Source organism: Aythya fuligula, chromosome 1 (genome assembly GCF_009819795.1).
Source record: "Aythya fuligula isolate bAytFul2 chromosome 1, bAytFul2.pri, whole genome shotgun sequence".
Classification (NCBI taxonomy): Eukaryota; Metazoa; Chordata; class Aves; order Anseriformes; family Anatidae; genus Aythya; species Aythya fuligula.
The window spans coordinates 175,313,833-175,339,854 of NC_045559.1; the positions used below are offsets into that span (position 1 = coordinate 175,313,833).

General features: G+C 37.4%; 1 protein-coding gene across 1 annotated transcript in view; it reads right to left on the reverse strand.

Moving 5' to 3' along the window:
- The window catches only part of VWA8 (von Willebrand factor A domain containing 8), a 192,823-nt gene that overhangs the window by 57,353 nt on the left and 109,448 nt on the right, over positions 1-26,022 (reverse strand). Inside the window, exons 26-33 of the mRNA XM_032186011.1 lie at positions 21,841-21,992; positions 13,229-13,337; positions 12,254-12,392; positions 10,148-10,350; positions 2,928-3,044; positions 2,380-2,444; positions 2,154-2,279; positions 1,434-1,543 (exon numbers count right to left, since the gene is read on the reverse strand). Of these exons, the coding sequence (XP_032041902.1) occupies positions 1,434-1,543; positions 2,154-2,279; positions 2,380-2,444; positions 2,928-3,044; positions 10,148-10,350; positions 12,254-12,392; positions 13,229-13,337; positions 21,841-21,992 (1,021 nt within the window). The remainder of the gene's footprint in view (positions 1-1,433; positions 1,544-2,153; positions 2,280-2,379; positions 2,445-2,927; positions 3,045-10,147; positions 10,351-12,253; positions 12,393-13,228; positions 13,338-21,840; positions 21,993-26,022) is intronic.

The window sequence follows — 26,022 nt, forward strand, 5'->3', positions numbered from 1 at the left end:
GTCAGAACCCCTGATCTTTAGTTCTGCAGCATCTCCTTTACCCAGTAGCAGGAGAAAATCTTTCCTCCCTCACAGGATGAATGAATGTGGGTCAGTGGAAAACCCACACCGGTCTACCTTTTCTTAGCTCTCCTGCCACAGGTTCTGTCTCAAACAATGACAACAGGCTGAAGATAATACATTCTGGGTTTGCTGGATGAGTAGGAAAAAAAGTGGAGAGGGGATATGATAGCCTTTCATATTAGAAAGACAACATAACAAAGGATAAATAAGGCACAAAAAGCATGCAGCAATACACTGTCCACAAATACTTTGAGACTGGAAATTGTAGTAAGGCTTCTACCCATCTAAGGAATGATACTCTATAATGGTTTCTAAATAAGGCAGTAAGAGGAAGGAAACTACTGTGCTCTGATGGAGCTTGATAATTTGATAGAGTAAACTACACAAAAGATAAAAAGGATCCTAGATATTTAAGCTGTGATAAGACTACTTGGTATCCAATTTGTTGCTGTTTATGTAAAAAATAAGCCTTATTTGTTGCTTGCCAATAATATTTGCTTGTATCATGTTTATACCATGCTAATCTCATTCTTCAGACTTAAGCTAGCCTCAAGGATCAGGAAGAAATTTCTCCCTCTTTAACACAAAAATACAGCTATTTCTTTATTATTTTTTTCCTCTGTCTCTCTCAGACACACTGGAGACAGGTCATAGTCTATAAACTGTCAGGTGGGATGCACACATACTTCTAGTGTTATTTAACCAGGCAGACTAAAGATTTTGTGCACCTTGATCAGGTGCTTAGGGTTGAAAGTATCACCAGATCTACAGACTAGCAGAATGATGACCACTGGGGATTTTTGCCTTCTTCTGTACCATAAGACATGCTTCATTTCCTAGCAGCATCTGGGAATTCTACGGAGCAAATTCCCCCTATCTTTTAACATAGGTGTGATGGTGCACACTTTCTGCAGATCTTTATGATCAATGACTTCTGTTAGGTTTTAACAGGAGGTCTTTGTATTTTCAAAAAGTGCTAGACAATGTTTTCTAGCTCATCTGAGCATGTGTAATAGATTTACAACAGTATACAGATTGGGCTCACCAATATATTTGGTCCCTTCTATGTGCTAATAACTGCCTAGTCATCTTTTTTCATTTTCCATTCTGTATGCTTGTACATTTCCTAAAAGTCCATGACTGAAGGTCTTAAATGCTTTACTCAAACAACCTGAAGTTTAAGCATAGAATTTACCATGCTTTTTGGAAAGTTATTATTAACCAAACACGATAAGGGGAGGACAAAAAGAGAATCTGAGAGAAGGTTACCCAGACCTTTAAAGCAAAGAGCCTTGTTTGTGCAGCTGCAAACACAGAAATGATTAAAAAAAAAAAAAAAAAAAAGAACAAGCCAAGCTTGCATTCAATACCCGTTGTTAAGCCAAATCCCATGTCAGCTGGCTCTTCATTCAATGCATACAGCTGGCAAACCTCACTGTCTTCAGCCTCCATATGAGCACGCTTGGTTAAAAGAAATTTCCTGTAAAGGATACACATTTATAGTAATTCCGGATTAAACTTGTAACTCTAAACAAGGACTTTTATTTTCTGAAACAGCAGAAAGATTCTACATTCATGTAAACAAGGTTATCAACACCTTTTTCTAAAACTATAATTTACCAAACACATGTGAGACAGGAGAGGGTAAGCCAACCAGAGGCAGATTTGTCTTCTGGTAAGTATTTACATACTTCTATCTGCTGTGCGTTTATATAAAATTAAGAAAGAGGAGTAATATTTCTTTCATGTGACTAGGAAGTAAGGCAAGTAGGCACTAACTCTGGACTATGTGGCTGTATTTCCAAAGCCAAATCCACCAACAATCTAATTGCTAAAGATCGACACCACCTCAGTAAAACATGCATACAGTTAAATCTAGCCTAGATTTTCAGAGGTGTGCATGCAGGCATGTCCTGTAGGTTTCCTGCTCTACAAGTCTATCTGCACTTTTACCAAGTAAAACACCAACTGTTTAAGTCTAGTTATTCTTACAAATTGAAGAAACAACTCTGAGACCAGGAGCAAAACTCCTGAACATAAACAAGACATGAACAAGACATAATGCATCAAGAAAATTGGGTTTAACTAACTTATTTGTTCCATTTTCCACCAAGAGCCACCGGTCTTCAGCCACAAGGAAGACAGATTTCAGATTGATTGGAAGTGAGATGGTGTGAGTTTGGCCCTCTAATACGTCCAGTACGATAAGACGGTTCCTGTAAAATTAGAAGCCAAGAAAAGAATAATTAGATAGGTATGTATATGAGGTAATCCATTATACATCAGTATAATACAAGCATATAATTTAAATCTCACCCTTCTTCTTTGTAGAACACCAGCCAGTTTTTGTGTGAAAACTCTCGGCACATCTTGTAGCTGCTCTGTACAAAACACGTCATACAGCAATTAGGGTTTGTTAGATTAGTCCCAGTGAGTTTCCCTGACTCCTCTCAAAGTGTACTCCATTTTTCCGTCACTTGGAATAACTCACTCCATTAATTACCTTTCAAAATGCTATCTAGCCTGTCTTGTCCCAAGTCCTATAATTGCATCATAATTTAGTTCATTATTTTGGACATAATCCCTTGTAACAAAATGTTCTGTTATTCCCAGCTCTAGTTCCAAAGAGGGAGATTTTAAAGATACATATCCACAGACAATATGACTTATTTATATCTTTGATGTCACTACTGCATAACAATGCTATTTTCCATTGAAGGCATTTAAACATACAGAAGTGTAAACAATTAAGTGCTTGTGCCCCCACAAACAGTAAAAGCAAAACAATCCTGGAGCAGTTTTTCCAATACTGAGTTTTGATTTCCAACAAAAACAGTATAGTAGAAGCAGGTGTTACTCCTCACCGTCTCCTCCTTGCTGCTCCACCAAGACGTTCTCTTCGGAGACTCCTGATCATCTGGCGAGAGCAAAAGTCGGCGAAGGGCACCATTGTTTGTATCCAGCAACAACACAACATTGCTCTGTAAACGAGAAGCAGATCTGCGTACATCTCAAGCCCATTTAAGAGACTACAATAAATCTGTCTGAAGCACTCTAGTGACCTAGGTCGTTTCAAAAAGATGACCCTGACTTTGTTGGTAAACATAGGCTGGATCTTGGTTCAATTTCAAAGTTCATGGAGAAATATAATCGTTCAGGTTATGTAATATAAAAAAGATGGAATAATATTTCAGTTTTTCCATAGTGTTTTATCTATACAGCTTCTGCATAAACTCTGCAAGTTAGACCAGTATGGCTTATGTGTTAAGCTGTAGTCAGCTACATATAAGATACACCAGTTCTGCTTTGTCAAGCCACTAAAATATTTAGTTTAAGTTTTTATGTTTCCTTAGCATTACTCTAAAGTATCCATTGCTTGAATTACACTGAAGGTGAAAAACTGGTGAGAAGAGAACTGATTCAGTATTTCTTGCCAAGGTTCATACTTCAGATACCTTGGAGCCTATTAAAAATCCCAGTGTGCAAAAATCCTTCTGTGAGCTGCATGCTCAAGGAGCTTACAGTATCAGAGGGAGGATGCTGCTGCAGGACAGCAGGATGACTCTAGAGGATCCATATCAAGGACAGGACACTGAACAGAGTGGGGCAAGTGTCCTCCACATAAAACATGAAAAGATGGCATGCTAAATATTAAACCTCTTCAGATTTCTCAGATTGTTACTCAGTGCCCCAGGGTTAACACATCATGTTAGATGATGGGGAGAAGGAACAATATTTCCCCTTGTCAGCCCCAGGTCATGCACGGGGAAGGGACCACAGTATGTCAGTGATGTTTTTCCTGGCTGCTGCAGCTTGTCTCCAGTTCTGTGACCCACATGTCACATGGAGCTGATCCACTATGTGTGAGGTGCTGCAGCCAAGTCTGGAGTGGATGCCATGGATGAATGCACCTGACACTGAAAATACACAACTTGGTGAACTTGCTTTTCTTGCAGGGTCATTTTAAAGGTGTCTTTTTACGTAGTACTATAGCTGCTCCTAATGGGTTTAAGAATTCAAGAGAACAACCATTCAGGGGCAACCTTAACTGCATCAAATGAACTTTAAAAGGTACATAAGAAGAAGTTAATTAAGTCTTCTGTTGAGCTTTTTGCCATTCAAGGAAACACTAGGTTCTGCTAGGGCTTACTAAAAGTAAACTGTCTACGTACAACATCTGTAATAACGCACGAAAGACGTTAAGGGAGCAAAACATAAATTCCCACAAAATTGTCCTAAATAAAACAAATACAAACAATCTGAGTCACAGTGTTTTTGTTCTTTTGGGGTAGGCTTCATATTTTCACTAGGATTATTTGAGAGAATTAACTTTATTCAATAATGACAGTCATTTGAAGCTAAATATGGTAAAGCATTTGAAATATTACCATGTTATTTGGAGCATTTGGGAATTTCAGCTGGAGTTCAATACTCCTAAAAAAAGAAGTTTGCTTATGCATTACAAACCAAAATTATAGAAATGCGGTTCGAGGGAAAAAAAAAAAAAAAAGGGCATTTGCTTTGGATGTTGGTTTTCTGCCAAAACATTGGTTTTATTTATATAATTCTGCAATAGCACTGCTGAACTGAAGAGATGTATTAGCCTTCTCCATGAGATAAAGGACACGTATGAATCAAGTACATTCTTCCACTTAGCGCTGAATTTATGAGAGTAGTTGGTAATATAAAAAGCCTCTCCACTCCACCCCTTTTGATGTTAATCGTTTCCTTCTGTGCTAAGTGACTGATGTATATTCTGTCTGTGTGTAAGAATAGAATTTTGCGTCACTTGCGAACACGTCCAAAAGCAACTCTGGCAACTCTTCAAGTGGGCTGGGAAAAGACGGTGCTGTGCAATTCCGCTGTGTTTGTTCTTGACTGGGAGAAAAGTAACCTTTGGGCGACCTCCCGACCCCGATGTCTGGAATTCCAAACTTTGGACAGATGCAATAACCAATCTCATGAAGTGCCGTGCCTTTATTTTTAGTTACTGCAAAGTTTCCCTTTCCTTACTGCTGGCTTTATTTTAGCGAGCATTTTCCTCTTAAAAGTCCTTAAACCAAGCAGGGCTGTGATTTCACTTTGCCGGTATGGGAAGTTGGTCCTTACGGTCTTACAGACAGCGTGGAGTTAGGGAAAATGGTAAATTTCAATTTCAGGGTAGGACAGCATAAACAACTCAGTTTTACCCTTTGGTGTTCTCCTCATGATAACTCTCTGAGTTTCGTTCTCTTCTACCCTTGATGCTCATGTCTTGAACAAGCAAGCTTGCTAACGCTCTCCTTTGCTGTCAGCTTCAGCTGAGGCTGATTTTTAGCTCTGGACAGTGTGCACTCACCTTGCCTTGGGTCCCACAAACATCTTTTTTTTAACAGTGCCACTCTATAACCTCTTGAGTAGCACACCCATAACAATCCTGACACTGTATATATTAGGCATGAACACAAGGCAGTGTAGGCACAGACGTAGACCTATCCCATTGTTCATTAGGTCTAAGTGATAAAACTCTGTGTAAGAACTTATGGCAGTGTGCTCAAACCATCAAGCCTTCAGAGGTAGAGAAATGCATGCAGGTAGATTATTGACCTTCTAATTAATATGAATGGTGTCTTTCAGATAATTTGGGAGACTTGATTGCCCTAGAGATTTCGGAATATGGAGGACAGCAAATAGAGATATGAGCTTTGTGCTTACAAAAAAAACAAAGTCTTCGTCTTTTTTAAGATAAAAAAAAGGTGAGAATTACTGTCCGCTAGTTTTGAAGGAATACATCCTTTTTCCTGAGTGCATGTATCAGACTACCATGGGGAGAAGAGGTTTCAGACGTTACTGCTAGTGGGTTTTAAGTCCTTCCATTCGCAGGTTCCCACTTGTATTTCAGTCTAGATCACAAGCAGTTAAAAACAGTCTTCTTTTAAAGGATGTTTACATGCAATGAGAGAGGTGGATCCCTGTCAGCTCCTATGTCACATACTCCCTCTCTCACCACATGTTATCTGAGAGTTTCGACAAAGAGCTCCAGCAGCACGTGGGACAGGGAAAAGCACTTCCCTCCCTTCCTTTCCCACTTCCCGACAGAGAAAGATAAAAGCAGAGTTAAAGGATGCTGGCAGGACACTGCCTGGGCAAAGTTCATTGTGCTCACTGAGGCAGACTGTGGGCTACTGTCGGTCTAGCTGTAGCCTTGCAACAGTGCAAAGTACTTGTAAGAAAAAACGGAAGTGTGCAGTTAATTTATAGACAAATCAATTCTCAATATGAATTTTCTTCTTATACTTCTTATACGTGTCCCATTTCAAATCACATCTAAAGCTTATCAAAATTCTTTCCATGCTGTACTAGCTATCTTTCCGAGTGGTAAAAGCAAAAGGTGTAGAAAGAAAAAGGGGAAAAAAAAAGGAAAAAAAAAAAAGAAAAGGAATAAAAAGGGAAAAAGGGTGAAAAAAGGGGAAAAAGGAAAAAAAAATAAAAAGAGAGAAAAAAAGGAAAAGGGCAGGCATTTCCTTTATAGGAAATAGAAGTATTTCTACTGGAATACTTATGGGAAGAACTGGAGTACTTATGGGAAGAACAGAGCAAAGGCGTCACTACTTTAATAAGATCAATATTTCTCCTTTACATTGCAATTTCCACCTTATAAAGAAATGACCTCTGAGATTTCAGAAGAGTCTTTTTAAAAACTATCAGCTCAGTTTAAACAAACAAAAAATGGAGTCAAAATAGGCTGTTCTCACTGAGATGAATGGCCACTGGGTGGAACAGTATAATCTAGCCTTTCTTCCTAGAAGATGAAGAGATGGCTTAAAAGCAAATAAATCTCTGATTTGTGCAATTAAATTAAATCCCCAAGAAGTTAAGTTTTAGTAAAATTTTATTTAAAAGGACAGGAAGGAATGGTGATTTTCATTTTATTTTACTGGAGGGCCCTACTGCATCCAGATGGATGTAATATCTGAGAAATAAATCACAAGCTTATTTGAAGAGCTGCAATATCATCATCTCGTCCTTTCCAGCAGTTATCATCCATTTCAAATTATTCTTTTCTATTACGTAGTCATAAACATTTATCTCCAAAGAGCTTTATTAAAGCAAAGAAATTGGAAAAACTTCATAGCTTTTGATATTGCTTAATTAGTGGATTTATGAAATATCATCTGTCCAGTGGACTTCTTTTAATTTTTATAAATGCAACTTCTGATTTCTACAAATATACTTAATACTTCTTGGTCTTTTTGCAAGTACATACAGACAAATCTCTAAAGCATCACACACCATTTAGGTTTCTTGTTTTTCTTGCAGACCTGTTTGATGCACCCTTAGCACAAGTAGCTAATCCTTGGAGCCTTGTCCAAAATATAGATGTACCACTGATGTACTTGTATTAATATGTGAATGTTGTGAATTCTGAGGTTAAGGCTGCCAGTGATCTTAGAACACCCAAAGGCAGGCATGTCGACTATTCTAGCTGTCCAGGCTCCTTCTGTAGCCAATGGAAAGAGAAAGGCACCTCCAGAAGGACTTAACTGTGCTGCAGCTTAGCCAGGATGAATTTTCTTTTGCATCAACTTTATCCACTCAACAGACACAGAAGGTACCTGGAGGATTAGCTTAGACTATATGTTTTACTTAGACTGTACACATTCTCATAATATCATAAACAAAATCTCATTTAATTTCATGTACAGCAATATCCCTCATTTCACAGGTGCACCATGAAAGCACACAACTTCTCCATGGTTCCATTGCAAGAACTGGGTATAAAACCCAGGCTCCAAGTGGGAGAATTAAACTACTTGAGAATCAATCTTTCAATTAAGTAGGAATTAGAAACACAGAGATTGCAACACAAGCCCTAACATTAGGAAGGACTGCAGTGGCTGTGAAGAGTATAACAGGTGTATTTGGCTGATCTATACTTCGGTGCCTCATTTAAAAAGCAATTGCAAATATATTACTAATGGTGTCCGTAGATATGAATATGAAATACACAAGAGAAGCATTTTGCATTTTTTTTCTGTAGAAGACAGAAAAAAAAAATATTTTATCAATGTTACTTGATATATCTAAAATAACTTTTGAATGGTGTCCTAAGTATACAATGCAATACAATTTGCAATCAAGTGTGTAGTTTAATGAAGCACACTTTCACACTCAGTAAACTCTATGTTAATACTAACACAGTGTAAAGAGTCCTAAGATTAAGGTAAAGCATTCAGAATATTGTAATTCTGTATTGCTTTCCAGCAGTATAAATATACTTATTTTCAGACAGGATTTGTTCAAATTAGCACTTGCTAAGAAACTGACAATATTCAAACTTTCGTGAAAAAAACAGGAGGTTACAGCTCAATGTAAGTCAACTGGAAAGGGGCACTGAGCTGGCATAAAACAATCTTTATTTCAGAGTAAGTCATACTGTCATTGAAAAATATACGCCATGAGAGCAGGCAAAACCAGTCACAGAGTTAATTAACTGTCTAAAGCTTCATGGACAAACCTCTAATAAAACCCTCAGCGCTGAAACTGAATCCTCCTGTGATTTGGTTAAAAATGAACTAGCAGGACAATTATTTTCATGGTAGGAATTTCTAAGACTTAGAAAGCAAAGAATATTGCTTGCTGGGCTTTATATTAAAAAGCGTGAGACATTCTAAACATTCTTAGACACAAGATAGACTGCCATCTGTTTTACAGTTTCCTGCATTGACTTTGCCAAAAAAGGCCAAGGATTGTTTAGAACTGAACAAATTTGTCATGTGCATCTCAAAATAACCCAAATCATACTTCTATAGCAGCTCAAGACAACCACGCAAACAATTGCGATAAGCAGGTATCTTCAGAATCATATTTTTCCAGTTGGCACTGGAAAGCGTCCAAGACAAAACTAAAGAAGGCATACGCAGCTCTACCAAAGGCAGAATTGTGTTTCTTATAAGGTATTGAGCTTAACTGTCATGTTTGGGGCCAGAAAGTGCCATCAACACTTGACAAATATTTCTGGAACAACAGTACCACAGAGACACTAGTTATGGAATGACTGAAAACTACTTAAATCCCAACTGAGTGCAGGAAAAGCTCTGCTAAATTGGCTTCTCCTACCTACCGAAAAATGGGCAGAAGAAATTCAGAACAAAATGAAAAGGAAGAACCAACCAACAATAATGACCACATTAAATGCTTATGTCAAACCACTGTGACTGGTAGGTAACACAGAGAATGATAAATATTAATTAAAAATTAATAATAATAACCAGCAGCATTTTATTAACTGTTGTCTCTTCTCACTCTTTGGCAAAGAAATTTTAAATTGGAAATGTTCCAATCAGTCACTGATAGTAATGGAAAGGCAAAAGTATGTGGAAAGTATGCATTACTTGACTCTGAAAAAAGGATTCAAGTCAAACCAACCCTAAAGTCGTCAGTGGTTCTAAATTTGCATTGCTGATACACTAAATGTCAAGGCTTACATAGCCTTCTTTCTAGTCTCAGTACTTCAGATGTTACAGAATAAGAAATACCAGGATTCAGAAAACAAACCAAAAATAGTGGCGTGAAGCAAATATAAGCAATATTTTACATTGTGACTCAGAAAACGTCTCTTTCATATACTGCTCAAAAAGCAAAAAGGGGACAAGACCGGAGCAGAACTTAAATTCACAGAATAAACCAGCTTTCTTTGTACTTTTCAAATGCATGTTGCTTGACTGATACTCCTGAACTTAACTCAATCTTCCTTCTCTCATAAAGGCCACAAGAATTAAGATAAGCAGATAGAACTCAACATAATGCAAAACACAAAATGGGTTCTTTTAAATCAGCAAAAAAGTGCAAGAGAAAAATCTATACATAAAAATTAAAGCTGAGGCAACTCTCAGGCTTCGAGTATAATGAAAAAAAGTACATTCAGAAGGGGGTAGGCTTATCCATGCTATTTGCATTTACAGAGGTAGACTACCTTAGTGATTCTGACTTTATGACACTATTTAACTCATCAGCAAACCTTTAGCTGTAGTTTGCTGGTTGTGTGGGTTTTGTTTTGTTGTTTTTGTTGGTAGTGGTGTTGTTTTTTTTTTTTTTTTTTTACCTGCTCTTCATGTACAAGCACTTGACCTTTGAGTGGATTTCCCAGTGGTGCCACAGTCACAAAAGGTTGCCAGACATTTCCAACTGTTCTTGGGAAGAGGTCATAGAAATCCACAAAGGATCCATTCTTACTAGAAACATTCATGAAGTACAAGGCAACAGGATTGCAAGTAGTAACATAAAGAACATTTTCAGCTTCATCTTCTGAAAGAGGAAAACAAAGGAAAGGCTTGTGATATCGCATATTGTTATTTTGGAAACATATATTATAAACTAAGCAGACGATATAGCAAAATGTACAGCAAAATTACCACCATGACAATTACCATCACACAGGGAGATCAAGAGAGATAAATAGTCTCTTGATACTAACTAAATGTTAACAGGCAGATTCTTGCCACAACATTACGAACTCTTTAAACAAGTAGTTCAAGGCACATTTGTGTAGATATAACTACAGTGTCTGCCAGTATACACATCTGTCTAAAAGATTTTGTTTGTTTATAATTTTGGTTCTCCCTCCTCTATCCCATTCTCTCCTTCAATTAATATATTTAATAATTATTTACACATGGCACAAAGGCAAACTTTGTGGAAAGTCTGGCACTTCCAGCTGGACTTCAGAGAATTCTTAAAATCAAACCAAAGCAATGTAATTTCTCTTTCACTGTCATAAAAGTTTCCAAATGTACTTGAAACTCATGATACAGGCAGAAAAAGCAGCATTCTAGTATCGATCATCAACAATCTGTTTATAATACACAGTGAAGTTTAGACACGTTTAATGATGAATCATAGAAGAGAATCATAGAAACACAAGGTTGGAAAGGACCTACAAGATCATCTAGCCCTCCTATCACCAATATTATCCACTAAGCTACTAAATCCTATCTCATAGCACCTTGTCCAGATGCTTCTTGAACACCCCAAGGGATGGTGACTCTACCACCTCCCTGGTCAGGCTGTTCCAGTGCCCGACCACTCTTTGAGAGAAAAAGTTTTTCCTGATATCTAATCTACATCTACCCAAGTGCAATTTGTGGCAATTTCCTTGAGTCTTATCCTCATTGAGGGCCTCAATGTCCTTCTTGTAGTGAGGGGCACAAAGCTGAACACAGTACTTGAGGTGTGGCCTCACCAGAGCAGAGTACAGGGGGACGATCACCTCCCTGCTCCTGCTGGCTACACTATTCCTGATACAGGCCAGGATGCCATTGGCCTTCATGGCCACCAAGCATACTGCTGGCTTATGTTCAGCCAAGCATCGATCAACACTCCCAGGTCCCTTTCTTCACAGTCTTCTAGCCACTCTGCCCCAAGCCTATTGCGTTGCATGGGGTTATTGTGGCCAAAGTGCAGGACCCAGCACTTGGCCTTATTAAACCTCATCCCATTTGCCTCAGCCCAGCAGTCCAGCCTATCCAGATCCCTCTGAAGGGCCACCCTTCGACACTACCTCCCAACTTGGTATCATCTGCAAATTTATTGAGGGTACAATCAATCTCCCCTCATCCAAATGAACCCCAAAAATATTTATGAATATTCCTAGTAATGCAATTTCACTTTGGGACATAAGAAATACGAGTAACCAAGACAGGTTTGATTCAGTGAGAAAGAATTTTGATCAGTTTAAGCATAGCACTATGCAAGTTTTAAGGTTTATATTAAAACTAAACTGACCAAGAGAAAAAGGAAAAAGTCAAATAATAATTTTCTGAAGCTTTATACATATCCTTTTCTCAGTTTGAGGATGCATATCCTAATGAAGACCACAATGTCTGAAATTATGCTCCCATATCAGTGGCTGATTATTTTTGTATTTCATCCACTGTTAAAATAATAGCAAAAACAAGTGGAAAAAAATAAATTATTTAATTTATCCCCTGCAAAGATACCCAGAAATAAAGACTATTGAAAAAACACCAAAGTGTTACTTTGCACATAGCCTTAGAACATTACACATGCATATTATCCTTTCATATTCTGTCACTGGCTATCAACAGGCACTTATGATGTCAATAGCCCAATTCTTCTTAATCTCCAGGGTATTTCATGTATTTATGATACTGGGAATCATTACAAAAGTTCCTAGCTTTTCTCACCATACCTTTTGTTACAGTGACGTCGCAAACAAAGTTAACTTCACCCAAAGGCAGTCTCCAAAAGGCAAGTTCTTCTGTGAAATTGAGGGACCGGGATTCATGTCGTTCCAGTGGAAATCCTTGAATATTTAGGTATATAGGGCCCTAAAACAAATGATAACAATGATGGCGTGCTAAAATACTTTGCTTGTCGTTATTTGAATCTAGAAGTCTTCTTCAAGACTGTTAATACTATTAACAACAGAAACAATTAATAAATGATAGAGTAGATGAAATACTTCTCTGCAAGCTCTCTGAATGTTCATAGAGCCATTTTCTTCACAATAGAGAGACCATCATGCCTTCATCTTAGTTATTTATTGGTTTGGAACCATTATTGCTCAATGGCATGAAGGAAGTATCATGTTCTGATAAAACACCACCCACGCAAGGGAAAGAATCAGAATCTTTTTTTGTTTCAAAGAAGTTCAATGGCAATTTTTTGTTATATGAATCCCACATCACATTAGCAGTTCAGGTTTTTTCCCTGACGCACTGGAGTAATAATTACTGAAGTTAGGCCAAGAGCTCAAAGCTGAAAAGGACTTTAAAGCTTTGACTGCGGATCAAATTGTACCAAAATTTCAGATTCAAACATGGCAGTGCCAAAGACCCATAAGAATTCATCTGCATGTAAAATAAAAACAGGAAAACAGCTTTCTGTTCAGTTACTCTCTGATCTTATCCAAAAATTGAAATCTGGGGGCTGAAGTTGACCACTTCCAAGCATCCAAAACAGCCACAGATTTCCTTCAAACATGGTACTTTCAGTGTCTTTATAAAAAGCTCTTTTCAAGAACTTCTGACCAAATGTATTGATTTTTAAAGCACATCCCACATTCTGAGGGCTAGGTACACAAGAAAGGTCATTTTAGGTTCTTCACATCCCAATACATAGAAAGACTATTTTGTGTATTAAAAAAAAAATAAAAAAGACAAACCTTTACATCTATTTTCTGAGTTTCTGTGGGACACAGCAGTTTTTGTTGTGCATTCCCAGGCTGATCGATTTTCCAGTAGCCTATAAATTTATGATCTGGTAATGGCAGTCTGTCAAACAATGCAGGAACAAACGAATTTTTATATTCATTAACTTGCAACTGATATGGAATAAATCATTTAAACAACAGCATTTTTCCAACTAACCATATTTAAAGATTCTCTTGCAGAAAATGCTTCCTTACTAAAATATTTCATTTATTTTATGTTTTAAATCACAAAATTTTTAGCCTTCTGGAATACTAATACAATCACAACCTAAACAGCATAATAAAAGAAGGAACCCTTCATATAATATGGCCTCAAAAGAAAACTTTTCCAGTCTGAATTATTTGAGGTATGTAATAAAATATATCTGAGACGTCTCTCGCTTTGTTTTATTCAGATCAGACAGGATGTGATAGTACCACTTACAGGAACAGCTGTAATTGACACACTTCTAAAAAGCCAGCAGAATAAGCACAGTAAACAATGTGGAAATTTAGTACACAATAACTTCAGTGTTTTTTTTTCCATATATTTTGCCTCTGTTCACATGAACATAGACAATGTAATACAGATGTGAGAGTCTGCCACTGTGTTCTGGCCAGTACAGCCTACAGCATGGGCAGAGGCTTCTTTGAGAGCCTCTGTTGGTTTCGTTGGTCTGACTTCTTCATTTCTGGACATTTTTCTTAGTGAAGGAATAAGCACGCCAAAGCAAAACTCATTTTAAAACTCATATAGGAAAAGAAATATGATGGCATATAACAGAGTAGCGTGACAGCAAATAAGGGACAACTTTTTTCCCCCTCTGTTCTCTCTCCAGTGATTTGCAACCACTAAAAGCAGTTTGACTGTGTTGATTGGCACAAATACATTCGAGCTAATGAACTCATCCTTTTGGTTTCTTTTATTTAGGATCCATTGCTCCTAAAGAGACCTCCTATCAAAACTGCATTCTGTGTTACAAGCAGTTGCACGTTATTGTACAGCTTCAGGACTTGGCAGGAGAACAGAAGACATTCCCTCTCCCAGTTTCTATAAATATCTCCAAAGTCTATTTTAAGGAAGTTCTCTTAAGATTGTTTGTTAAAAGCCTGTGCTCAGCCCCTTCTGTCCCATTTCATGATGTTTTCCTACTGTTCCATTTTTTCCCCTCTCCCCACAAACCAACCTGGCCCCTCTGGATCCCAGAGGTTTGTTTCTATTCTTCTCGATGCTCTTTTCGGAATAAGAAGTTATCTCCAGTCAAAAATCCCCAGTTGGACTACATATGAATCTTGGCAACATTTAGTATTTTTTTTTTCATTGAGAACTTAAGAGAAAATGTCAGGGAATGAACACTAATATCCTCTAATCCTTCCAACTCACGCAGGAAAGATGCATTAACATTTCTTACTGGAATATTGACACCAAACCTCAAGCAACCTGGAGAAGCCAGTACTCACAGGGAGTCAGTCTCCATCCCCATTCTGCATTTGGACCATCTGCCAAGGCAGTCAGATAGCCAAAGACACATTTTGTTATTTGGAAACAGAAAGTGGTTTGGATGCTACAGATCTTAGATAAACATCCAGCTGCCAGCAATACACCACTGGGGCACATAATGAGGGAAGTGTATGAAATACATTCCACCAAGATGGTCAAAGGGCTGGAGCACCTCTCCTATGAAAAAAGGCTGAGAGGTAGACCACATTGTGGCCTTTCAGTACTTAAAGAGGGCTTATAAAACAGATGGAGACTGACTTTTTACTTGGGCAGACATGATAGGACAAGGGGGGATGGTTTTAAACTACAAGAGGGGAGATTTAGATTAGATATTAGGAAGACATTCTTCACTCAGAGGGTGGTGAGGTGCTGGGACAGATTGCCCAGAGAAGCTGTGGCTGCCCCATCCCTGGAGGTGCTCAAGACCAGGCTGGATGGGGCTTTGGCCAACCCGGGCTGGCGGGAGGTGTCCCTGCCCATGGCAGGGGGCTGGGACTGGGTGGGCTTTAAGGTCCCTTCCAAGCCAAGTCATTCTCTTAAGTCATTATTTTCCTCTCTCAGTCAAAGAACCAGTGGAGTATTTATTGCCTGTTTGTGGCCTATTTATGAATATCAACAGATACCGATGTTTAAAGTGTGATTTATTTTGCTTTCTTCCTCACTCCAGTTTGCACTTTTATACCTTGCCTGATTCTTCCCAAATTAGAAAAAAAAAAAAAGCCAGATGCGAAAGAAATGCAAATACAATATATTTTACTTTGCAATATTTAAGATCATTAGGAAAAAATGTTCAGGATGTACTGTTTCCACATATAGACAATTCTTAGATAAGTGCATTCATGCAGTCTGAAAAAGGGCAAAACAGTCCAGTTTCAGGATAAGTCATTTTATCCATAAACTGGAATTTTACTTCAAGCATCTGTCCGGGTTTCAAACTTATGTGTTGGCAAAACTTTGGTTATGTCTTGAGCCAAAACTGTCTTGTGTGCAAAAAGATACTAGGGATATATATATATATATTTGGTAATGATTACTATGAGTAGGATAATCTCTGATATGCCTATAATCAGCAAGAATTGTTTCCTATTAGCTCAATGGCACATCAGCTTCCACAAGGATTTGGATTTAGTTTTTAATTCCTTACACATTACTCCCATGGACAACATCCTAGAAATAAATGGGTTCACTAATAATCATGAGTACTTACTAGATTTTAAAACAAAACATATGTTAATAACCAGCACTAACTGAATACCCCGCTTTATATAGCAACAGAATTACAGATCGCATTCCCAAAGAAACAAAACATTTCCACTCTGTTTCAGCTTTCTGGAGATTTGCTTTGTTAACAGTTCCTCTCTTCCCTTTGGAAAACTGATTTCTCCTTTCTCCCAGATCCTTGAGGTTTTGTTCTCTTCCCTGCTCCTGAATAATTTAGTTTCTCTAGGGCAGCAGACTCAGACATCATGAACAGCAAAGAGGAGGGAAAGGTAGATCAGAATTTAGGAATAAAACAAAGAACAGAATTCATAATGCGAAGTTCCTTTGTTAAGAGAAGTAGGACCTGACAGTTATTTTTTAGTCCATTTCACTGCACAGAAACCTGATATAAGAAAGGCAGAGTATAGAAGAAGCTGGTGGTATTAAAGGTCTTACAAGCAGTCTACCTCCTGAATGATTTTCAGAAGAGGCTGTGGGTACAGAAGGACTGGAACAAAGTGACCACTCTGGTCAAAGGTGACACGTACACCTCTTAAAGTTTTCCTCTACTGAATATATATGATACACAGTGAAGTACAGACTTTTCTTTTCCCAGGACTTAGAGGTAACAATAACCAAGTTTTGAAAATAACTTGAAGTGACAGTGCTGGTAAAAAGCTTCACAAGGCACTCCTGACACTCCACAGTATTTCAACTGAATTAAGCGAACCAAACACTGCTTCCATAAAGGGCAAACAGAATACTATGGAAATGCCACCAGTGGCAAAACTCTAAGAAACAAAGAGATACAATGGGTGTAGGAAAGTGCAGTGGGCGGGTAAGAACTGTACTGAAACTCCATGGCTATCTCCAGCATTAATGCACCCCAAGTCATGCTTTCCTCAAAAGCTGAAAAGGGCTCAGAGAAAAGAAAAACCACACAACAGGCTGCATGAATCTTGTAAGGAAGCCAAGACTTAAAAGCAAGTTCTAATGAATTATTCCTAATCACTTCCTTCCTTATGGATGTGGCAGTGTCTGCAGGTTAAGAAAAAATTTGGAATAATCAAATTTACTTGCTCCTAGTTTTACACCATTTTCCTTAAGATCACTGCTGTCGATGAAATGGTTACCTAAGAACATTTGTTCAGAAATAATGATAGGCACAGGACTTACACTTGATGTGGCAATTCTACCTCTATTATTTAGCCTGATTTTCTTCACACACAGCAGTCTAAGGGAAGACAATCTGTTAAAAGATTATTCTCTAGCAACTTCTGATGCTGGAAAACTACTCAAAGTGACACCTACAGTATACATTTTTTTCACTTTTAAAATTTAGAAAATACATTCATTTTAGGCTAATTAAAAAATAATCAAGAAAAGTCAACAGATCTTGCTTTACGAACCTATCCATTTAAGTTTCTGAGAGCATACTGGAAACCAGCTCAGAACATTGTAAGAACAAAGTTTCACTGAATTCTCTGCAGCCAGCTGCCCTACTCGTACAGCGTCAGTTGTGAACTTTGACAGGTAACAGAACTGTTTACCACTTGATCTTGTAAACTAGCTTAATACTGGAACAGAATGTAGTATTCAAGGACTTAAACAAAAGTCTGTGTTCAGTTTAGCCGAACAGACATTTATCCCCCCTCCCTTTTTTTTTTAGTTCAACTTAAATAAGATACAGTTTGAATGCAAGAACTTACTTTACCATCCAGATCACTGTAATGAAAATACTTTTTGATTAGAATATAAGCAGTAGATATTCAGAAAATATTCGTGTTAGGCTACCTGTTCCTTTACAGTCAAGTGCAAACACACACACACACAAGTGCACAGGATGGAAAAGAGACACATATAATATGAGCCAGATCCAACATTCAACTACGTGCTACCTGAAAGGACGAGACTCAAGAGAACAGCAAAGCCATTAAAATTTACACATTTTCATTACATATAAATGATACAGTTCATATAAAATGAATGTTCAAGTTCTAGCAAGCACATAGAAGTGAGTAGCGAAATGAGGGGAGAAAAATGGAATGGGTATTTAGCCACTATGTGCTGGCAAAGCATGGCAGACAAGCCATCTGCTTTATTCACCATAGTGATCAAAAAAAGCAACCTCTCAATAGGTAACACCAGGAGATACGGACAATATTACAACATACTAAGCTGACAATATTGCACATGTCAGTGTCTTGAAGAATGGCCATCTTATTTGGAAAATACAACCTCAAGGAAACAAAAAGGCCCAAAGGATTAGGTAGGAAAAAAAGTAAAGCATTACTGTGCTTGAAAAACAGTAGGAAAAACATTCTGATAAAAAACAGGCTTTTAAAGCTTAACTCTGTAGTCTGTTTTGCCATCTCATTAAGTCTCAGGAATTAAGCAGAATCCTATCTGTCTAATATTAGAATAGGAGAAACTTCCACACAACAAATATGCTACAGAAGAATGAGCTGAATACAGAACCAGGATCTGAAATAAAAGATACCAGGAGGCTAACATTTTATTTCTGTATCTCTGAACAGATGTAGAATTTTTCTAAAGGGATATCAATTAGTTCAGTTTGACAATTGCTTCACAAATCTCCTGAGAGCACATGAAGTCAAAGAGAAGAGGTCTAATATAAAACACCAATTTAGGAAATAAATGAATTAGCATTTACAAATTAATTTCTCTCTTGAAAAAACAACTATTGCAAGAACTCTTTTCTAAATGGTAATTAGATACCACCTCAAATTCCTCCCAAGATTAAGTACGTTAATTCCAGAGCCTAAGCTAAAAATCCCATAAGGGTCACTGTTACTCTCTGTTAAATTTCCCCTGAAATTTCAGTCAAATACAACCATCAGAGTTCCTTCTCATGAGACTCTGCACTGCAGTGTGTTGCTCATGTGTCTCATGGTTTTGTTCCTACACTTAACGCAATTACGTTTCAGCAGCAATTTAAATAATTGTAATTTCTCTATTTTTTTTTTTTTCTCATTAATAGATGACAGACAGACTTCTCAAAAATGTATTAAAACAGAAGAAGGACTCACAAATTGTTGGATCCAATAGAAACGTTAATGCATGCCAGAGTACCTGCATAATAGTCAGTACTTCAGTATAGTCATACAATCATCTAGGTTGGAAAACGCCTTCAAGATCACGATGTTCAACCATCAACTTGACCTACATCACTAAAACATATCCTTTAGTGCTACACTCATACATCTCTTAAATATCTCCAGGGATGAGGACTCCACCACTTCCCTGGGCAGCCCATTCCAATGCTTGGCCAACCACTCCATGAAGAAATTCTTCCTAGTATACAATCTAAACCTCCTCTGGATTAACTGTGACTTTGCAATAATGATTTTTCATGTCCTAGATCTCTGGAAATGCTTTTGTATTGCAAAACTTGTTACTTAATTTTACATTAAATACAATATATTAAGAAAGTCTAAGTATGAAGGAGATCAATCGCAAAACAGGTAAGGGGTGAGTGCAGGGTTCTGCAGAAAGGACCCAAAGGTTAGCGTTGAAAAAACAGACATAAGTTAAAAGTTGCAAGAAATGCAAACATTGGAATTTTTAAAATGAACTGCTGCATGAAACACATCCCTATATTCTATATTCTCCTACAACTCCACTCAGCTCCAGCAGAAAGTAACCTGCTTGTTTTCACACACCATGTTTAAAGACAGACATGAACCAAGTGCACGTGGGAATAAAGCAAACATAAAAGAAAAACCACCAGAGGTTAAAAATGGGAAGACTGAGAGAAGTGGATGTGTCTAGCTTTGAGATGGCTTTCTAATAGCAAGGATTTTAGGAAGAAGGCTGACTTGCTTAGGGAGCTTACAGAACTCCATCTCTGAAAGTTTTGACATGAATCAAGGGAAAAATCAGATAAGAAGGTTTTAGATTAACTTGCACCTTTTATGAAGTGAGCTGGACTAGATTAGCACCATTATCCTACTTCCCAAATCCTGCAAAATAATATAAAGGACACCTGTACTCTAGTTCTAAACATGTAGCAGCTTGGGAAAGTCCCTTTTCTGACATGGTCCAAATATTGTATTGAAGTACCTCAATGTGTCCATCACAGGATCGTGCAATTTGGGCTCGAAGAGATTTGGAGACATTACCACAATGTTCTTTTACCCCAAGGCAGAATCAGCCATTCCTAAACCATTCCCGAAAGATGTGTCTGTAATTCAGGGTGATCCACCTGTGGCTCAAAAGCTCCACAGGTTTTTATCTCACAACCAACAGCAACGTTATTATGGCAGAGAGAAGCAGGATAATCTGAACTTCCAGATGTCAGGGATGTAGGTGAGCTTTTGAGACCAAGATCTCAGGATCACAAGAGTCAGGTGTCAGCCTAGGCTCTGTCTTGCACTGTGAGATCTAGAAAAAGACTTGCTTTTATCAATTGCTTGTGAACTGTTCCTGTAGTTTCTCCCTAATTTGGGCTTTCAGTGTACACAGTATGTTCCCATGGCTGTCACTGAAAGAGTTTTTGATGAGCATGTTATGGGGTTCTCATAGGTCTTGGTGTAACCTGTCACATAAAACCTCAGTGACAGATCCAAAATGATCAGGTGATTATCCCTAAATCAAGATGATCTAATTCTTCTACCTTTGCACTTCTAGACTGAATAGTCCCCAATAACAGCAGTCTCTCTCTTGTTTCCTAAGTCTCTTATTTCCTCATTGCTAGAGAATTCTCTCTGTACCGCCCATGTAAACCCACACCCAGTACTTTTAAAAATTATATAAAAATTATATAAAGTGCAAATTTCTCAAGAACTATGACAAACATAATTCGTTGAAACAGAAATTACCAAGTGACTTTTAGCAAAGAAACTACAGAAAGTTTCAAGTGTGTACTGTCAGTTTGATAGACACCGTAGTTGTTCAACCATCAGTTCCCTAGGCATGTAATTCTTCTGTCATCTGAACGAAAAGGTACACCACAGTCATTACACTGCCAGTTTAATTTAATAGTTATATGTAGGATGTTAGACAGGATAACAGCGGTGCACCAGTAGAAGAAACCTACACAGACACCTAATATCAAGACATCATGTCCTAAGAATCAGTGCCTCCTTAGCAAATATAAAAGTAGTATGTCCCATGGCAAACTCAATTTACCATAAATCCATAAAGCTTTCTTCATGAAAGGGAAATATTTGTTTCTCCATGAACAAATCACATGAGAGTTCAAGCCACAGTAAGTTCTCTAACTGCTTTTCAATACGACCTACTTAAACATGTCTATGAACTATAAGAATGAGTTAAATCTGTTTTCATTTCACAATTTATTCTTAAAAATAGCTATTTTGATTCTAACCTCTGAAAACCATATGGTGTAACATGTCAGTTATCAATGTAATTAAAGAATAATAGTGATACACAGACACATGAATGATTCTTGGTTTATATGCTTAATTACATACACTGCTCTATTCTACAGAAGTATTTTTGTAGAGCCTTTTGTGAGTATCAAAGATAAAATCCCACTAATGCTGATGACAATTTATTTCTTTTGATATTGATTTAAGTGGTAAGTAACAGGACAGAAACGTGTTGCAATTCAATTAAAAACACAGAGGAAGAAACAAGTATTTCCCTTTATTAATATATATCTTTATCATACAAACTATCATTATGTGCATGGACATTAAGTAAAGATTAAATATTAGTAATAAGCAAATACTCTATTATAAAGTAATCTAAATTGTTGTAGGAATATAAGTTGAACCAGAGGAGTATTGACTTCAAGTATTCCAGGTTGATTTAAAATCAGTTAGCAGCAAGATAATGCACTATAAAAAGTGATCATGAGAGACACGTCTTCTTAAAATAGATCTTATTTTACTCTTACTCCTTGGCCAGCAGTACATTGGTCGGTTTTGCTCCAATAGGTATTCCATATTTGTGCAAAGTGCTGATTAAAATTTCACGCATTTCATTGTTGTAGGAGTCGAAGTCAAAAACATTTCGAACAACATTCGCCAGTCCTTCATTTGGGAATTTCTGTTAAGAAACAAAAGTCCCCAGATTTATTTTACTGAATATCTCTGTTAAGCTACAGGAAATAAATGAATTTTAAAGTTAATAGTTCTAACAGAAACTTTGCTCGACTTAGACAAATGCTCAAGTAAATTGAAAAAAAATCTGGAATAAAGAAGGTAGATTAATTCAAGTCAGAATGAAGTCATTGACACTAACACTGAGTAAAACAAACAAATAGGAGACAATTAGTTAAATAATCACATTCATTCATGTTTTGTAGAATCAGTTCTGTTATACACGTAACAAGGTGGCGTTATCACTGAGCTATATGATAAAATACATAATGTATTTTTAAAATTTGGAACTACTTTCTGCTACGTAGGAAGATCTGACACAAATACATATATTCATGTACTCAACTATACAATTCAGTTAAGAATTCTGATTCTTAATGTTGAATATAAAAAAACAGAAGATATATTGCTTTCTTACTAAATATGGGTTTAGGTCGTGATGGGCTTTAATGGAAACAGAAATCCACTTATGAGATACTTCTTTTTTTTTTTAACTGGTAAAAAATACTACCTATCATGAGCCATATACATAAAGAAAAAAGGTTTATCAAACTTTAATTAGTATTTCCAAAAAAGAAAGTGCTAACTGGTGCTATTGTTTGCTCCTCCAGATTTCAGAATTGTGCCGCAGACCTTTTCATTATCGCTGTTCTGCAGGAGGAAAGTGCCTTCCTGACACTCATTTCCCACCAAGACCTGGATGCCAGTAAGAAAGTCAACTAAACTCATGTAGTAGGAGTAAGTTGAAAAGAAGAAAGGAAAAAAAGAAAAGAAAGGAAGAAGCTCCCCTTGTCTTTTGATTTGCCCTGGAACTCTTAAAGCACACACATACTCCCTTTAAATAGTCTTGTAAAATGTAAATGAAGTCAATCAAATAAAAAGAATTAAAAACCAACCAACCAACCAAACAAAAAACCACTCAAACTGCTATAGATCCTAAAACTTTACCACCTAGCTGCTTTATTTTTTGGTGTTGGGCAGAAGTCACTTTTTCTTCATATGCCTTTCATTCAAATACTGTATGTTTAAGATAAGGACCTGGATCCCCCCTTCTCAGTATACCACAGTTACTGTGTGGAACATAAATATGTGAAGAAGCATTTTATGGACCTGAAGTCTTCACTGTTTTTTTCCTATCAGTGAGTAATGGCTGGTAAAAAAAAAAAAAAGCCTTGAAGAAAATGATTCAACTTGTGTCAGAGAAATGTATCTTTTCTTTATGTAACTTAAAAAGGTTTTTACAATGCTTAGTACTGAAAGTACTATATTCTGTAATGTAAGCTTAATATTCAAGTCCAGGTAGACATCATTGCACAAAAAAAGCCTTATATCGGCTTATAAAAATGTACATCAGAGAGTTAAATTTAAAACCATGTAAAGCTACTTAATACTCAGTGTGCAGAACCCCGTCTCATTTGTTTTAAAGTATCTTCTTTTTGGTAAGAAGAAAATGTCCACAACTGTGCATATTCTGTATAACCAAAACCTTTCCTTATGGAATTATTTTAGGACATTTATTATGATGAATACCACAGTTTCTGTGTTCTTCCTTTCTCACTGCATAGTACAACCACGAAACTTGCACCAAGCTAGCTTGTTTACTCACAACATCCTCTTTTACCTGCCCTGCACTAGATACTGATGAAACCTTGGGGAAGTGCCTCAAATACTACCTGGTTTTCACTAGTAGTCTCCAACTATTTCTGTGTTTCTCTGAATCACTGGGTAACTTCTGACTTCAATACCTCCTCAATGAATTAAACCAACACTTTTGTGCCTATTGTAACAGTAGGACATCACATAAATTTTATTTCCTCAGGTACGACTGATTGCTGCTGCCAAAGAAACCTGTTCTGAACACAAGCACTTGTCAAAAGGCCCTCTACTTCAGTTATTAAAAAATTGCAACTCTCCTCTTTCAATCAGAACAAACTCAACCCCTTTTTAATAACTGCCTGGATAACTGATTACCAAAGAAAGGCAGTAACAGTTCACTTAGAAAAAAAAAGTTTGAACATTTGAGTTGAACATTTAAAGAAAACATTTGGTTTCTATTGATTTTTAAAACCAGATTACTGCAGAAAATATTGACATCTCATCAGTCTGTCTGGTTCTTATTCATTGATTCTTTCCCTTACACGTAAAACCTCTGTGTGTACCTTACAGTATTTTCACAGTTTAGATTTTTGTCTCTTTCTCAAAATAGTAAGTAAAATAGTTTTTATGTCTAACTTTTAAAAAATTATTTTTAATGTTATGCTTTTGATACAAAATTATGACAGAACTTGACTAGTTGAAAAATCCAATTTTTACAGCTCTAACTTGCCATGACTTTGCTATAGTCTGCTTAAATGGTGTCAAGAAAAAAGTAGTTTGCTGCTACAAACAGGGAATCTTACATTATTCTGTACATGTTAAGGTCTACAGTACTTCTACCATTATGCTTTGAAAGAGTGGTTAGGGATTGGAATGGGATGCCCAGGGAAGTGGTGGCGTCACTGCCCCTGGGGGTGTTCAAGGAAAGGTTGGACGTGGTGCTTAGGGACACGGGTGACATTGGTAGTAGAGGGATGGTTGGACTAATTGATCTTGGAGGTCTTTTCCAACCTTAATGATTCTACAAAAAGAAAGCAACAATCCGCCTGGTATGTTATAGTCCAGATAGCAGATCCAGATTATAGTCTTATAATGAGTCCAAATTATTATTTTTTTAGATGTCTACCTCGTGTTTCCACTACCATTCACCTCTGCATGTATTCCAGTGACTTCAGATACCCGTGCTGCCATCAACACCCTAAAGGCCCATCCTGCTCCCATGCCACCAACAGATCTCCCCCTACTAATTCCTCCATGCCCTTGGCTTCTTCCTGCATCCCAGTGCCTTTTCACTGAATGCTGCCAGCTCTGCCTGTGTCTCCTCATTTGTCCTGTCAGCGGGACACGAAGCAACACATTTATGGCTCATCCTGAGCAACATCCATGCTAATTGATTAACCAGTGCTCATGTGTTTGGTGGGCATCATCTACTGCCAAGCAACTGTTCCCTGCCTTTTCATTCACAGGGAAGGGACACTAATTTCAGTCTGTTCCTCATTGTCATATAGCTACTGATTCTGATTAAATCAGCAGAAACCTCATTATCTTTGAAAACTGGTAACTGAGATTCTCTGTGGTTGGCCAAAAGGATAAAAGGTTATTGGTGTGTGTGTGTAGGGCATCAAGGAAAGAAAAGGATAAAAAATGATTTGATAAGCCTAGTTTCCATTTGAGATTAGATGAATAAAAAAAGATACTAAGCACCTACTATCTTAGTACAAAAGCTTACTGGAGAGGTCTAAAAACCAGATGATTAGTAGGCTTCAGGGCCAGAAGGTACCTTGGACATCTACTGCTCCAAAACTGTTATTCTAGTGCCTCCTAATAGAAAGCAACCTCAGATACAAACAAGAAAGAAGGCAGATCAGAAGAAGTCCAAAAAATATATTAAATTGAGAAAAATCTTAGTAGAAAACCCATTTCCATTTTATTTGGACTAAATGGATGGATTGGGATGTTGCCTGACCAATGTCTACCAGGGACACTGGGTGATGCTGGACTCTGTAAAACAACATAAAACAGATTTAGTGAAAGCTTAGATAGCCCAGAAACAGCCACAGCATACAACACCAGTGCTTATGGGCAGCATATGGAGTAAACTCAGAGCTTCTGGGTTTGCCCATAAGCCACTGGTAGCATAAGTACTTCTGACATTTGACACAAGCTGACAATTACAGGTGAATGAGGCAAAATATATTAAGGCTGGTTGCTATCTAGAGCTGCAAGACCCAAATTCTCTACACAATCAGCAGGAAGAAATAGATACAATGGCAAGTCAGGCAGCTGCAGACAACCAACTTCTTCATGTCTGCAATTACATGTCTTCAAATTAGTTTGGTATCTAAAAAAACCCACCCCTATTCTTAAGAAAAAGTTAATAC